Below are 16978 nucleotides of genomic sequence, written 5' to 3'. Positions count from 1 at the left end.
ATAATTTAGAGTAAAATCAAAGGAGATTAAATTTTTATGGGCTTCTCATTTAGCCTTATAAATATAATACTCTTCGGATCCATTTGATACGCAATTTAGAGGAAAATTTTGAAGATTTAACGCTTCTCCAAAGCCTCAAGAATCATGTTTTGAAAAATTGAAAAAATTAAAAAAAAAAACGGATATTAGTCTTCAAGAATTTTCAAGAAGTTGCTCTTCGATTTTGTTCTAACAAAAAAACAAGGAGAAAATTTCTACTTGGTCAAGATTAAGTCTATTTTAGACCCTTGAAGCAAGTCTTTATTGAAGAAAAGAATTAGAACATTATTCTTTTCATTTAAAGAATTTTCCAATATTATACTTGCATGTCTAAATTGTAAAATTTTTATTTGTCTCTACCTTTTCTTAATTTATTTTTGACACAAAATTTGTGTTTATTAATTTGTGACACCCAATGAGATAATCTTCACCTCATCCCATTTCTTCAAATGTCAAATTTTCAAATTTCAAGGGCTTCTAAGAAGAATTGCATCATCACTTTGCCAAAATTCATCATCAAATGCAAATTATGAGGTGATAACTGTCATGGCTACAAAGCTTCTTGTAAAAATTATGGAATCTTGAATCTTTTACACAAATATTGAAGATACCACAAATATTAGAGAAAATGATGACAATATGATTTCATGATGAAGAAAATTGAAAGTCTAAATAAAAATAATCAAGTTGTTGCATCTGAGTATTTGATTCATTGATTAATATATAATTTTTTTACTTAAAAAGTATGAGTTTGAATTTTTTTTCTTAAAAAAAAAAACATCAAATTCTTTAAGAAATTGGTAAAAGTTCTTCCATGCAAATGTCCTTCAAAAAGTTTCTTTTGACCAATTCAAGGAATCCATTAAAAAAGCCATAAAAGATCTTGAAAGCGTTACTCAAGCTTCTTACACTTATGCAAAATCATACTTTCAAAGAATTGATGGAACGAGATGCTTGAGAATTATCAACCACCAAAGTTCTAACAATTTGAACACACCAAAAATTCTTGCGAACATGTTGCACACTTTGTGTAGACTTGCAACAGTGCTGGCACATATAAAGATCTTAAGCTGAAGCAATTGGTTCGATCTTTAAAGACAATGTCTTTGATTCATAAATTGATCTTGAGCTTGAGACAGTTGGAAACAATTGGAGCGGGAATTTCTCAATCGCTTTTAGAGCACTTGTCATATAGTTAGCATGATTGTGTTCACAACTTCACACCATGGAATTGGTTAAATCTATAGGTGGAGAAATTTGAGTTTTAGCTATAAAGGGTGATTGTTTGAGTCATTTGCCTTTAATATGTGCAGTCAGGAGATATACTAGGATTTATGTTGCATTCTTCAAGGCATTAAGCGTAAGAATTTTGAAGAATTAGCTACTAGTACACATGGTATTGTGTTAAGCAAGTCAATAATTGAAAAGCAAGGATCTCTTATGCAGAAGTCAGAAAAGGGCAAGGAGGAACAAGAAGGTTGACTGATAAGGGTGAAAGTAAACCGTCTTTGATTGTGAACAGAAGGGCGCTCAAGATGTTCACCAACCAAAAGAAATCTCAAGAAGCAAAACCTGCTCCTTCTCTAGATAAAGGTCAAAACAGAACCTCTTTGAACCAAAGATAGGAAAAGTAATATTCCTCCTTTGACTTAGATGTTCCAGACATGCGGAAAACCTCTTCCAGAAATGGAGTAGCTTGAAGACGCTGTTCCAGTAATTTTTTTCTCTTGAAGATAATAATTTCATTCATTCATTAAGCAATTTGACACCAATTAAACAAATACCGTAGTGAGTCTGCTTCCATAAATGAGTGACTGCATCAGGAATCCCCACAGTATCAACCTTGAAATTCATGACTCCCACAAAGCCTAGGCATTGGAATGTACCTCGGCGAATGAGAAGAAGACAAAGAAAGTTGACAACCTCCCCTGTGCAGAGACCAAAAACTAGCAATTGCCAACTACCAAAGACCAAAAACCACTAATTCCCAACCACCAGTGACCCCTGTCTCTACACTAGCAGTGTAGCAGTAACTTAAACCAACAGGTCCTAATATCCACAAGGCCTTCCATATACGGCCTGTGACACTCAGCCCAACGCCATCCATGCGAGGAAACATCAAATAGGTAATGAAAGATCCATGCAAAAAAAGACAAAATTACAACAAAAAAAGATCCAGCAAATAGGAACCCGTGCAAGGCTCTCCCTCTCATAGTCCAACGGGATTTGGTCAAGATCCAGCACCCCACATCCAGATAACAAAAGATACCAGATACAACAAGCTACAATAGACAAACATAGTTGGGTTACAAAAAATGACAGTAGTACCACACCAACGTAGGAAGATTGAACAATCCCACAGACCTTTCCATTATTACTCTGAACTTGTCTTTTGTCATTCCCCCACCCCATTCCAATTACTGCAATAATCATATCTTGATCAGCAACCTTCGTTTTGAATGACAAAATTATAGGATGAGAAAATTGAGTTTGAGGACAAAACTATACATTATCAAATCTGGCATTGATATAAGTATGGTTTCTCAACTTATGTGTTGAGCATAACCATAAATTTTTGGATTTTTGGATCATATCGTGCTAACCCCAAGTGCTTGATATTTTGATGTGTAAAAAATTGGTAAAATTACTTTATTTTTGTAGAGGAAAAGTACTACATCTAATCGATGAAGGAGTGAATTATCAATTGGAAGAAAAATTCCTTGAAGACTTTTAAGTTAGATGTGAGGTGCAACTCATCTAGTTACAGTTGGTGTGTATTGCATGATTGGTCAACGGAATTCCAATTACAAGTGGTGTCCATTGATCTTTATTGCATGGTTGATCAATGAACAAGTGAAGATTGGACGAGACAAAAGTATGCCAAGATGGTAGCATCAATCATTTTAAGCATATTAAAGCGTGTTTAGTGTTTATACAATTGTGCTCATCGAATAAAAAAATGCAAGCAAATTTGATGCCAAAAACAAATTTAATTTCAAGAGTTGTCCACTCCTTACAAGCAAAATCATGTGTGAATAAGTCTTGTGGGAGCATTGTAGAAGAAGAAAAACTATATCCAATTAAAAGATGTTATGTATCTTTTGAAATTAGTAAATTGAAGAATTTTTTTAAAGATCAATCATGTATGGTCATGTGGAGTTAACAACATATATATTAAAGTTAGTCATATAACTAATTGCAAAATAATTAATTTTTTGGTTAATTTACGATAAATACACATGGTTTTGATTAATTAAATCTCAAAAACTCATATTTTGAATTATATTCACCTACAAGTTATGTAATTCATCTCTACATAAATTAAGATAATTTATAGATAAAACACCCAAATTTAGCCCATTAAATCTCAAAAGCTCATATTTTGACCAATTAAAATTCATCTATGAATCATTCAATTTATCACTAAATAAATTAAGATAATTTAAAGATAAAATCCGAATTTAACCAATCAAAATTCAAAAGCTTATAGTTTGACAAATCAAGATGCATCGATGAGTCATGTTTTTGTCTCTACTTAAATTAAAATAATTTAGAAATAAAATCATAGAGATTAAATTTGATGGATTTCTCTCATCTAGTACTATAAATATTGTGTTTCGATTCAAAGCCATTTGACACACAATTAGAAGAGAAGAAAACAAATTTTGAAGACTTTAAAAGCTTCTCCAAAGTCTCAATAAGCAAGTTCTGAAAAATTGAAGAAATTTTGAAAAAAAGCCAATATTTAGGTTTCAAGAAGTTATTTTTTGATCTTTTTATCTTTTTCCAGAAAAAAGAAGGATCTCGGTTCCGTTTGTTTAATCAAGATTATTTTTTAACCCACGAAACTGATTTTTATTGAAGAAAAAAATTAGTTATTTATTTTTAAAAAATTATTGAAGAAAAAAATTAGATAATTATTTTAAAAAAATTTAGAGATTGTACTTTCACTCTGAATAGGAAACTTGTTATTTGTATCCGAATTTTTCTACCTTAATTAACACGAGATCAAAATCGAAATCTAGAAACAATAATTTTGATATATTGTCAATCAAATCAAGCCCCTAAAATCTAATCGAGTAACTATTAATCAACTCATAAGTACCAATGCATCCAATATGCAGTGACAAGATCATGGTTTTGAATTTCTTTCTAGCTCACATAAATTTCATCAGGTTTTCATAAATTCAAAGCTGCCAATCAAATTCCAGATGCGTCTACGGCAACTATGCATGAAATGATTTTCCTTTTACAATTTTTCTGCCAACCAACATAAATTCATTCCTTATTCACTCTCTGTCACTCTATGTTGTAGAAATTTATGTTTCTCATCTCTCAAACTACAAAACATTGAGTGCCATTCATTGCAGTTCCTGACAGCTGGCTGCTCCCTGTAAATTTAGCCTGTGATATTTATGTTGAACCATAGGAAGATGTAATGGAGCACCTCCAATAGCCTCACCTGACATTATTTTTTAAGACATTGCGTAACATAATTGAAGTATAATATGCTCAATTTTCAGAAATATATAACGTACAGAGAATCTTTTATTGCAAAGATTCACAAGGAATTCAAATTGTCAACAAATGAAGTGAAGAGAGAATCTTCAACCAATTGAACCCAAGTAATCAAATTGAGCCTACTAATTAGTATACATTATTATAATCCTCCATTTTCTTCTTCAACACTTGTATGCTTTTCATAGATTTATTTGGTTACTGCAGGTAGTAAGCGAAGAATGATACAAGCGAGGCCCCAACCAACGAACCAAGGACAGGCAGGGCTGAGGATGCGGCGCTGGTGGCCGGGCCTGGGGCAGCGGCTGGGGCGTCATCAGTGGAGGCTAATACTGCGCTCATGGAGGCGGCAGCGACAATGACAGCGCAGGAGATCTTCTTCATGTCCATGGGGAAAAAGAGTAAGCTCAGAGAGACCTGCCTTTGGTGATGAAGATAATAGCTTTCGTGATTCTTGTTGGAGTTATTTTTTTCTTTTTCTTGCAGGTCTGAAGGGGAAGGAGGGTGTTGAAGGGGTTTTAAAGGTGAAATCCTGGGTTATTTTTAGGAAGAAATGGTTTTTTTTTGCAGCTTAAAAGATGGTTACATGTTCGGTTTTGCATGGTTTGAGGACAGAGTGGCATGCAAAACTTGGAATAATTTGCAATGATGAATTTGCGGTGCACAATTTTGTCAAAAGCTACAACATCTTGCCCCTTAAATTTCGCATTTTCCATTAAAATGTAAAGGCATTATGAATCCACCAAGTGTAAATAGATCCCTCTTTTATACGAAAAGGGACCATGTTACAATATAAATTTACTAATTTTGGTGCTTAAATATAGTATTCTGTATAATTAATGTTTTAATATATCTATCGAATATAATAATTTATTTGTATTCATAATGCACATAATGTCTCTAATCAATTAAACACACATATCATAATGATTAAGAATATTTTTTAAATATACCTTCATATTTTTAATATTTGAAATTTTATTATTTTGGAATAAATTGTTATACATTTTATTCAGGAGCCCAAATTAAAGGAATCATGCATATGACGGGACATATCAGCTCTCCTGTTTCCGGAAATAGAATGAAGAACAATAAGCTAACAACCAAAAGTAGCGGAAGCTAGGCGGTAATGTTATAACAGAATTTTGAATGGGAACAAAAATGGACAGCTTTGAACCTGCCAAGATAGCTGGCACGTCCATTTGAGGCCTAACTAGCTCCAGTAACTCCTCTTTCCGAGCTGTCCCTTCCCAATGCTTAATGTCCAAGATAATTTCATAATCTGTGGCCCTAGACTAGCTGTATTTCCTTAGAACACCCTATTTTTGTTCAGGGTTAGTGCCTTAATTAAAATAACCATCAAAATTAAGACTTGATAAACTGATTGAGATTTTCAGTTTCTATCCCTTTCAATGTAACTAAGATTTTCCTCTATAATTAATTGCATTTCATCCTTGTTGCAGCAGATTGTTCCTACTTCATCCGCTGGCCTTCCACTTTTCAAGTTTCGAGTTCCGGTCACCTTAAAATTTCTTATTTTGTACAGCTGTTTCCATACAGAGATACAGAGCTAATTTGCACCAATGATATCTTTGAAAGCTAATGCATGGATGCCAAGTTTCCTTTGAATAGTTCAGGTCATTCATTTCATTGTGGAACAGAACTTGCTTGATCGGTTCCGCTTCAAAGAATTTTATGTGGGGCTGTTCTTTAATGAGATTTGTCAAAGTAAAGAACAATGAACAATCCAAGACAGCACTTGGTCCACAAAAAAAGTGACAGCTTTTCTAACTTCAAGGTAAAGCAGATGGAACTCAAACGGCTAGTTTTCCCCAATATTTTCCCAACCCGTTGCCCTTCAACAATGGCAGCTCACCTTTATTTGGGGCACACACACACACCTAATTTCATAATTAATCCAATTAAAGCAAAGACATCTCACCTTATTAGTTTCCAACCATTGTAAATCATTATTATCATTGGACGCCTGCGATTATAATAATAAAAAAGACACCAACGCAATAAAAAGGACACACCATGTTTCTCGAGTGGAAGTGATTGATGGTGTGCAGGGCATTAGCCATTTTAACTAAGGGAACTTAGACAAGTTAACTTGTCTAATTAATAGTTTAAATATTAGAACTATTAATATAGGTGCAACATACTTCTGTTTATTATTGAAATTATTCAAGTTAAACAATAAACAAGTTTGACAGTCCTAGACACCATTCACACGTATTATATTAATTGCATGAAATATTTTATCATTTTAGGTTCGAAAATTAGACGATATAAATTTTAGACTTTTTCAAGGATAAGTATTTTGAATATAACATTTTCTTACAGATTGAATGAAATTTCCTTTTAATAAATTCTATGATTTTGGGTTCATATATTTCCCATGAGTGCAGAAAAAATAGAGAGAGAGAGAGAAGAACAATAAAAAAAGATTGGGGTCCAAAAACTTCTGTTGTGTCCCACGTATCAAAATTGAAAGCTCAGCAAATTTTATTACTCCACGACAAATTTAGCTGGCCAAAAGGGAATTATCACCAGTAAGAAAGCAAGCATAAAATAGAGTACCCGAAGGCACACAGGAAGCTTGTATCCCTCCCATTGCTTAGTCCGTCCATCAGGTTTAAAATGCTACAGAAAACTTCAACAAGAGGCTACAAAAATTGAAAAATATCTATAAATTTATCAGTCAAATAAAACGTTTGTGGGTCTGCACAAGACGTAATCTAAAAGGCATGGAAAGGAAATTGGTAGTGTAAGTTTTCACATTGTGTGCATCCGAAATTTGAAGGAAATTTCACATACCACCAAGAGACCTATAAATTCTAACCTTAGTACTTTGCACAATTCATACAAAAACCAAGCAATTCTAACCGCAATTTCCCACGCCTCTCTCTCTCTCTCTCTCGCTTAATTTTGTGATTCAATTTAGTGTTAAAAAATGGCGAGGTTTGGGACCTCCGCAGCTCATATTCTGCTGACAATGCTTGTTGTGGCACTGTTTTATGTATCCGGAATCATGGCGCAGAATATCGCTCCTTCACCGGCAATGGACACCGGAGCAGGGATTTCTTTGCCGGTTACCGGTGTTTTGGTATGTTTTTCCATATTGGGGTCTTTAATTGCTCTCTTGTTGCAGTGAATTTAAAAGTTTCAAGACCATGACATGCCACCCTTCACTCACGGGTCATTTCATGAGGGAGACGTCTATTCTGCTCTGAGATTATGGATTGGGTGCTACCGGTTTTTAATTTTCTTTTGTTCAAATTTTCAGATATCTTTGTTGTGTTACATTAGTGACATATATTTGATTTTGTAATAGATATATAATTGGAGTGATTGGTTATCATTCATAAATAAAGGGGAGTGATCCTATTTCTTTTGTATCGTATTATGTATTTTGGTTTTGTTTATATATTTGTTACGTGTGAATTAATTATAGAGCTCAACGTGTGTACGTACAGTGTGAACATGAAACTGAAACGGTGCTGAAATTTTGCAAATCTTACAATCTGCCAATTACAAAATTTATTTTCATACACGAGATTTTTTTTTTTTGAAAAGCGATACACAAGAGATTGTTAATAAATAAGGTTTCATTGGGTCTATATTTTTTCTATTTATTTTTTAGTATTTACCTTTTTGTCTTTTGTTTTTTTAGTGGTTCTTTTTTATTTGTTTTCTATAAAATAAAACATAAAGCAAACAACAAAGTATCCACACGGACCTAAGAGTGCCTATTATCGGATAATCAAAATATTTGTCCTATAATTGTAGATTATAATCCATAATTTATTTATTTGATATATATTATCTTCCTTCTCTAAAATTAAGAAATTCAATTCTAATGTACTATGTGTTTATGTATTGGTTTGAATTATTAATAAAATGTGTGGAATTCTATTCTCTACATGGTATTAGAGCTTCTTATCTAAGTGCCCTTTTCCTTTATCATTTTTTTTCTCGTATATCTCATCTTTGTCAATAGCTGAATCAAATTCCTAAACAAATCAAACCATCCCATCACCTATTCCAATCTCGATTCATTAAACATCTTGGAGATCAATTTTTCAGCTAGGATCTTGGCACTTTTTAGTATTTTTTAGGCATTGAGGTCACTCACTCTCCGACAAGTATTTTTCTTTCTTAGTAAAAATACATCATTGACCTTCTTTATCGTACTCACATGAGTGGTGCAAACATTGTTACTACTCCCCTTTACTATCATGATCCACATTAACCCCCGTAAGGTATTGTGGTATGAACTCTTATATATCCAGTATCATTTTAGTAAATAGCTGATATGAGATTCATAACTCCTATTTCTAGGAGCATGACATCCTCTTTTACTCTCAATTGGGAGTTTCTTTTCAATGTGGAACTTTTTGACTTTATCTGCAGAGAGCATTATCTTTACAATGTGAGATTCATGTTCACGCGAGGACTATGACATCCTCCCTTACTTCAACAAGGGTCTACTGTCATTAGTGGTATATTACTAGTACTTAGAGTCTGCTTTACTACCAATTGTCACGATCTACACTAACCCTTGTGAGGTGTTGTTTGCTTTCATCTGTTGGTCTTATGGTTTTATCCCACAAAAGGCACCTCACAAGTTGAAGGTGGTGTGAACCCTTATATGCCTAGTATCACTTTAATACATAGTCGAAGTGGGATTCATGGCTCCTCTTTATAGTGTTGTAAAATTTGATAAACAAATGAAAAAATAATAAAGCAAGTGAAAATATAAAGAAGTCTAAGGTGTGATTTCACTATCCTTAAGGATAATTTCCACCTTTTCGGAGTATGAAATTCGATGCAAAAGGACTGTAGCGATTATCCTTTAGGATTCAATCGACCCTTCCTCATTAGTTTGCACAAACTAGTAAGGGATAACAAGAATAGCAAAAAGACTTTTTTTAGAAAAAAAGAACCTAGTAGAAAAGCAAGGAAAACAAAGAAAATATGGAGAGAAGCTTTAGAGGAGATGAAAGAACTATTAGTGTGTAGAGAATGAACGTGGAGGCTGGTATTTATAAAGAGAAGCGACTGGGAGAATCAAGAAAAAATCAAGATAAAATATTCTGTAACGTTATAAAATATTTTAGAAGACTAAGTAAAAGGAATGTTATAGAATATTCTGAAAGACTTGGTAAAAAAACTAAGTCTAATTCAATCAAAGACTAATTCTTTCTTTAGCACGGTAAAAGGACTGAGTCAAGGAAAGGTAAAAATAAAGCTACCAAGGTACAAAATATCATTTGGGCTTAACCCATGTGTATACTTGGGCGTATGGGAAATTCATATTTTCTCAAGGCTTGGCTCGATAGTCAACTTTCTTTTCTTGCTTACAGCAAGCTCATAATGAGTTTGTTTATATAAAGCACCTAACATCTTTGGTACTTAGGCAATGTGGACTAAAGCCTTATGAAATATCATTATTTTTCCAACAATCCCCCATATATTTCATAAGGTTTCATGATATGAAGTTTTTATAAGATCATTTTTCATTTAAGTATAATGCATCGTGACTGGTACATTTTAAGTTATGAATTAGCCATAGAGAGAATGAAATATAACTCAGAGAATCTTGGTGAAGTTTGTAACTTCTATGAACTAAAATTTTTTTATGTTAGATATGATTTTTATCAATCATATTACACCTTCACAATTTCTGCTATTCAACATGGTTTTATGCGAATAGGCCATGTGCGTGCCATGTTATTTATAAGTGCTCTGGAGAATTTGTCACAATTCTCATAGGAACAAGCCCACTTCACACTTATATAAGTGATTTTATTAAGTGTATATTACAATTTAATACACTACTCATAAGGGATATGGAATTCATTAAAAGTTTAACTCAACTTCCCTTACATTGTAGTTTTGCACTATTTACACATCATAGGATGGACAATAATTTTGATAGTGCATTAATTTATCAACAACTAACTTGTTATTACCCCTATGCACCTAATTCGTGAGATTGCTATGCACATCGGTTGGGTTACCTTTATTGTTAATTTTTTTCAATTGGCTTAAGTCTCATTCCCCTTGATATATCATTAATTAATTTTTTTCCCAAGGGTTTAGTTGGAGGAACGATCAAATTCATCTCTGACTTCACATAATTAATAGACATAATTTATAGAACATCTCCAAGCAGCTGCTTTACTATATCATGTCTCAAACGAATGTGTCTATTTGTATCATTGAAAGTTTTATTCTTTGTAATGGCTATTGTCAATTAATAATCACAATGCATAGACACAGAATGTGTTGGTTTCATTTCCAACAGAATATCAGCTAATATGTTTCTTAACCACTTTGCCTCATTGCCAGCCAACTTTAAAGTTACAAATTCTGACTTTATTGTTGATCTAGCAATTATTTTTTGTTTGGTTGATTTTCAAGTTATAACACCCCCACCAAAAGTGAATACGTAACCACTTTTGGATTTTATCTCATCTGAATCTGAGATCCAGTTAGCATCACTGTACCTTTTTAATACAATGAGAAATCCATTATATAAAATATCATAATTTATGGTACCTCTCAAGTATTTCATTACTTTGCTCAAGGTAATCCAATGATCTTGATTGTGACTTTGTGTATATCTGTTTAGTCTATACACATTATAAGTTATATTAGGTTGAGTATAATTTATCAAATGCATCAAACTCTCAATAATTTGAGCATATTCAGACTGTGCCATACTATCACTTTGTTTTCTTTAATTGGATATTGATATCATAAGAAGTACTCATAGGTGTGACATCAAAATGTTCAAACTTTTTAAGTAGCCTTTCAACATAATGCTCTTATGTTAGCATTAAGCCACTATCACATCTTTTGATTTTAACAACCAAAATAACATTGGCTTTTTCCAAATCTTTCATATCAAATTTAAAAATAATTTTTTTATTGACAAAATCAATGCATGTATAAAAAATAAGCATATCATTCACTTATAAGCTAATAATCACAATGAGTCACAAAATCATTCATTTTGACAAATATCAAGAACACGATCATTTATCAATTCATCACTTGATTATCTTAGTCTCATGGAGCCCACTAAAATTATTGAATTACAATTTATTGGGTGGATGTATTCACCAATTTTCATTTAATATATCCAAACAAGAAGTCATACCATGTCACCCAACCTTACCTAGGATGCCTCTAAGATTCATCAACCATACAATTTAATCCACTATGATTATGCATAATTAATGATGCATATCTTTCTAGCAAATCTTTATCACACAATACAGTTTAATCAAGCCAAAACATATTACAAACTCACAACATTATATATATTCAACTTATGACCAGCAGTTAATCTCATCATTTAAGATCAAAAAACATTATTTTCTAGCAATCTAGACAACATAGTGAACATTTTATTTTTCTTGACATTATAAGTATTTACAATTATTCAATTCACAATCAATGAGTCCAGCAACATACTTTATCCAAATTGCTCATGCATGGTCAATAAAGCATATTTCTCATTAATTTTATCGCAAACAATACCTAATTCTAATCTATATAGTCAAACACTATAATTCCTCAACATCATGCATATCCTTCTTAGGTGTGAAAGCTACAAAATGATGACAAGTATTGAGTCTATATGGCGAGAATCTTGCTAACAGAAAAAGATAGTTTAGCAAATTAGACTACTACTTCATTTCCTATTAATCAGTTGGTAAGCAAAGAAGTCATATATAAATCACTTACCCTTAGATAGACCATTAAAAGAAAATGATGGATGAAATAGACTTGACATGCTGTTAGTATAGATTTTTCATAGAAACATATTATATAGGTAGAAAAAGAAATTAAACTTTCTTCAACATAAGAGCGAAATAGTATATTCTCCAACTGAAAAAATATATGCAATTTAACTTCATAATCAATAAGAAATAATCAGGTAAAAGCATAAAAAGAATATTGATAGTAAAACTTTCATTTTATTAAAGGTTATTTTTAAAGAGTACTGAGGAGTGAGGACAACTAATAATAATGCTTACCTTTGACATAGGTTAAGACATTATAGTTTGGTGTAGTCTACCCTTGAACAAGGAAAAATACCTTAAAAGCACCTTAATAAACAAGCTCCAAACTAAAACAACTTGTAACAAGGTTCTCAAGACAACAATAACGACATCATATAGCTATGTTATAACATATTTTCCATGATTGCTTTACCTGATCCAGCACAATACCACCAACCACTGGACAAGTAATTCTTATCACACGACAAAATGTAACATACATACACACCTTTGCACAGAAAACCATTATTCCAATATATATATATATATAGTAGGGAGTTAGGAATTGCTTCAAGAAATCAAAACACTATCTCTTACACTTAGAAGCAAGCCACCTGACAACTTAACTTCCAAAAGAATAGCAAATATTGATATAACAGCAAGCTATGGCAAATATAGGAACCATCCTTGTAAAGAAAGTACAATACGCAAAATTGCCTACATACCATTGTGGTAGCATGTTGAAATCGTCTGGCTTTGAATTAACATAAAAATCATTGGAAAGATAAAATCGACAACATTGAAAGAAAGTAATAATAAAATAAAACTTATCCCAAATTATCTTTAAGATTGTTGTAAAATCTGATAAACAAATAAAAAAAATAAAGCAAGTAAAAATAGAAAGAAGTCTGACGTGTGATTTCACTGTGTTTAAAGATAATTTTCGCCTTTACAAAATACGAAACTCAATGTAAAAAAACTGTAGCAGTTATCCTCCAAGATTCAATAGACCATTTCTATTAGTTTGTACAAACCGGTAAGGGATAACAGGAATAGCAAAAAGTCTTTTTTAGTAAAAGAACCTAGCAGAAAAACAAGGAAAATAGAGAAAATATGAAAAGAAACTTTAAAGGAGATGCGAGAATTATTGGTGTGTAGAGAATGAACGTGGAAGTTGGTATTTATAAAAAGGAACGACTGAGAGAATCAAGAGAAAATCGAGATAAAATATTCTATAACGTTATAAATTATTTTAGAAGACCAAGTAAAAGGAATGTTACAGAATATTCTGAAAGATTTGGTGAAAGGACTGAATCTGATCAATCAAAGACTAATTCTTTCTTTACCATGGTAAAAGGACTAAGTAAAGGTAAAAAATACAGCTATCAAGGTACAAACTATCATTTGGCCTTAGCCCACGCCTTAGCCCACGTGTATACTTGCACGTAAGGGGAAATTCACATTTTCTTAAGGCTTCGCTCGATCACTCTCTATCTTTTTTTTGCGTACAACAAGCTCATATTGGGTTTGCTTATATAAAACACTTAACATCTTTTGTACTTAGGAAATGTGGGAGTGAAGCTTTATGAAATATCACTATTTTTCAACATTTTGGACCATGGCATCCTCTTTTACTCCCGTTGGGAGTTTATCTTTGATATGGAACTTTGTGGGTCTACTTGCTGAGGGTATTATCGCTATGATTTGTGGGTCTACTCGTTGAGAATATTAACTCTACGATGTGAGATTCACGTCCATGCAAAGACTTGTGACATCAATTGTCATGCTTAAGTATGTAATAATTTGCGTAATTTGTGTAGCGCTTGAGTGGACGCTCCCACACAAACCAACTAATAACTCGTTTAGATTTGAACAAATATCAATAATAGCTACAAATTAATTTAAGGCAATATAACATTGAAATCATGGGGCATTACGAATTTCATATACGCAACTATTAGAGTCACATAAAGAAAATATTTCATTAATATCGAAATAAGTACAAAGGGTCCAAGACACGTTATCGTTGGGCCATAAGGAGTGAGCAGTTGGTGAATCATTGGGCTACCTCACTGGTAACCCCTATCTACTAGCCCCAATTTGTCTTTGAATGATAGTTCTCACCTCAGTGATGCCAGTGAGCATAGACATCATGTTGGCCGTCTTCAATATTTGTCCTTTACAAATCCCAACATTGCTTATGTTGTTAATTGTTTGTCACAATTTGTGCATTGTCCAACAACAAATCATTGGAGTGCTGCCAAACGTGTTCTTCGGTATCACAAGGGCACTCTACGTCATGGCATGTTTCTCCATCATAATTCACCACTCAAACTTCATGCATTCTCCGATGTGGATTAGGCTGGCAACAGAGATGATCGCACTTTCACCAATACATATATTCTATTTCTCGGCAACAATCCTATCTCGTGGAGCTTGCGAAATCAGCGTCTGTTGAATGTTCCTGAACAGAGGATAGCCATACCTTGCTGTGGCTTCCACCATAGCCGAGTTATGATTTAGTCTCTTTTTCGTGAACTCTCAATTTTGCCCTCTCAACAATCGATAGTGTATTGTGAGAATATTGGTACTACATACTTATATGTCAATCCTGTCTTTCACTCTCACATGAGACACATTGAAGTTGATTTCCACTTTGTTCGGGACAAGGTTCAACGTCAACAACTTTGAGTCTCTCATGTTACCTAAGCTCATCAACTTGTGGACTTGCTCACTAAACCTCTTTCTTGTTAGTAGTTTCTTCATCTACGTTCCAAGATTGGTGTTTTTGATAGACCCATCATCTTATGAAACATATATATCAGATAATCAAAATATTTATCCTATAATTGTAGATTATAATCTGTAATTTATTATATTATCTTCTTAGAAAGATATTCCTAAAATTAAGCGATTCAATTCTAATGTACTATGTGTATATTTATTGATTTGAATTATTAATAAAACAAGAGGAATTCTATTCTCTATGCCTATAACCGAATGAGGAGAAAGGCATTTTTCCATTACGAGATTTTTTTGCTATCTAATAAATAGATATTCATGGGATCTTATTTTATATATAATATTAGGACTATTATTTTATCATCAACGGCAAAACTTTTAAGCAATATAAATGAGATTAAAATATCATCGCATATTTTTTTATTTATCCAATTTATTTATTAATTTTTAAAATATATTTTAATAGAATATATGATAACTTTCTAACTTTTTTTGTGAGTTTAATATTCTATTAACCATATATCAAATAATATTATTATGAAGATAAATCTTATCTATAAATCTCATCTCGTATATTTTAAAATTTGAATATGAGACCTCAATTTAAAGTAGTGTCAAATTCTAACACTTTTGAAATTGATAATCATGCATAATTCGCCAAGTGAAAGAAAGCTTGAGTCGTCCATAATATTCCTCTAAGTAGTGGCTCACGTCCCTTACAGAGCTAGAATAAAGTTGTTGGACAGGTCATTTGCCAACCTCATCATCTATGATTACTTTCTAGAAGAAAATTTATTTGCTGTCTATTACTTGACATGAAAAGATTAATAAATTTAAACGAATCACAATCCTGAATTACAAGGTTTCAAAATTTATTAGAAGTTTTAAGTAACAAGACATTGATATATAATATTTTACCGAAATTGATGCACCAAAACCCAAAACATTTGGTCACTATTTGATCAGTTCTAGACAAGGCACTAAAACCACCAGCTAGATTTGATCACTGGTGAAAATTTGCCTAAAAATTTCTATAGGATCCAACTTTAAGTCCAATATTCATTTTAGACCCGTTCCAAAGTTTAACTTGAATAATTAAAAGTTGCCTTTAAAAAAAAAAAGAAATTGAGTAATTAAAATTGGTTCAATTAAAACACTCCTCCGTTAACTTACGGTTAATTTGACTGCCGGAAGTCATGAGGTCCCACATGGTCAAATTTTGTCATGTGAACAAATTTTGTATGATAGCAACTTTTTTTGTCATATTATCTTGGTTTTTGTATTTTCTTAAAATTATGGATTTAATTTTTATATAAATCAAATTCTTATAATTTTCAAATTTATTAATGTTAATACAAATTCTAATATTATCATGATTTTTCCGTTAAAGGCTGGCGTGACATGGACCAAGCATATATGACAATTATAGCAGAGCAGAAAGGTAGTATAAAAGAAAGAAAAAGAAAAAGAGAGAGAGAAACAAATTAAAAAATTGACGCTTAGCTGCAACGTTGCCAAATTGTACCCATGTGACAAGACTTTGTCACATAGCATCCTTTCATCACACTAACGGTACGTTGGAGAAAGAGTTGTTAATGGAACCAACTTTCAGATGTTTGATTCTTAAAAGCACCAAAATTAAAGATTTGAAAATTAAAAGCACATCGAACCCAAAATGAGGTCGTAATTTCTACTTTTGAATTATCTTATGATAGAAGTTAAAATTTTTAAACTTCATAATAAATTCGGATTAGAAGATTAATATCTGTGGTATTAAGATATATTTATAAAAATTAATATAAGTAATTATTAAATAAAGATATAACAACAGTCTAATCAATAGTGAGATTTCTAATAAAATAATAATTTTGAATAAAATA

General features: G+C 32.2%; 1 protein-coding gene across 1 annotated transcript; it reads right to left on the bottom strand.

Moving 5' to 3' along the window:
• Positions 1–4535: 4535 nt before the first annotated feature.
• Positions 4536–5084, bottom strand: AGP23 (arabinogalactan protein 23). Its single transcript, XM_021427123.2, has one exon. It carries the CDS (start codon positions 4945–4947, stop codon positions 4756–4758), a length of 192 nt encoding a protein of 63 aa, XP_021282798.1. The 5' UTR covers positions 4948–5084; the 3' UTR covers positions 4536–4755.
• Between the last annotated feature and the right edge of the window lie 11894 nt (positions 5085–16978).

Source organism: Theobroma umbraticum, unplaced genomic scaffold, assembly GCF_002168275.2.
Source record: "Theobroma umbraticum cultivar Fairchild unplaced genomic scaffold, ASM216827v3 scaffold_147.0, whole genome shotgun sequence".
NCBI classification, from domain to species: domain Eukaryota; kingdom Viridiplantae; phylum Streptophyta; class Magnoliopsida; order Malvales; family Malvaceae; genus Theobroma; species Theobroma umbraticum.
The sequence above is the reverse complement of the archived record's forward strand: the minus strand, read 5'-3'. Positions and strand labels throughout refer to the sequence as shown.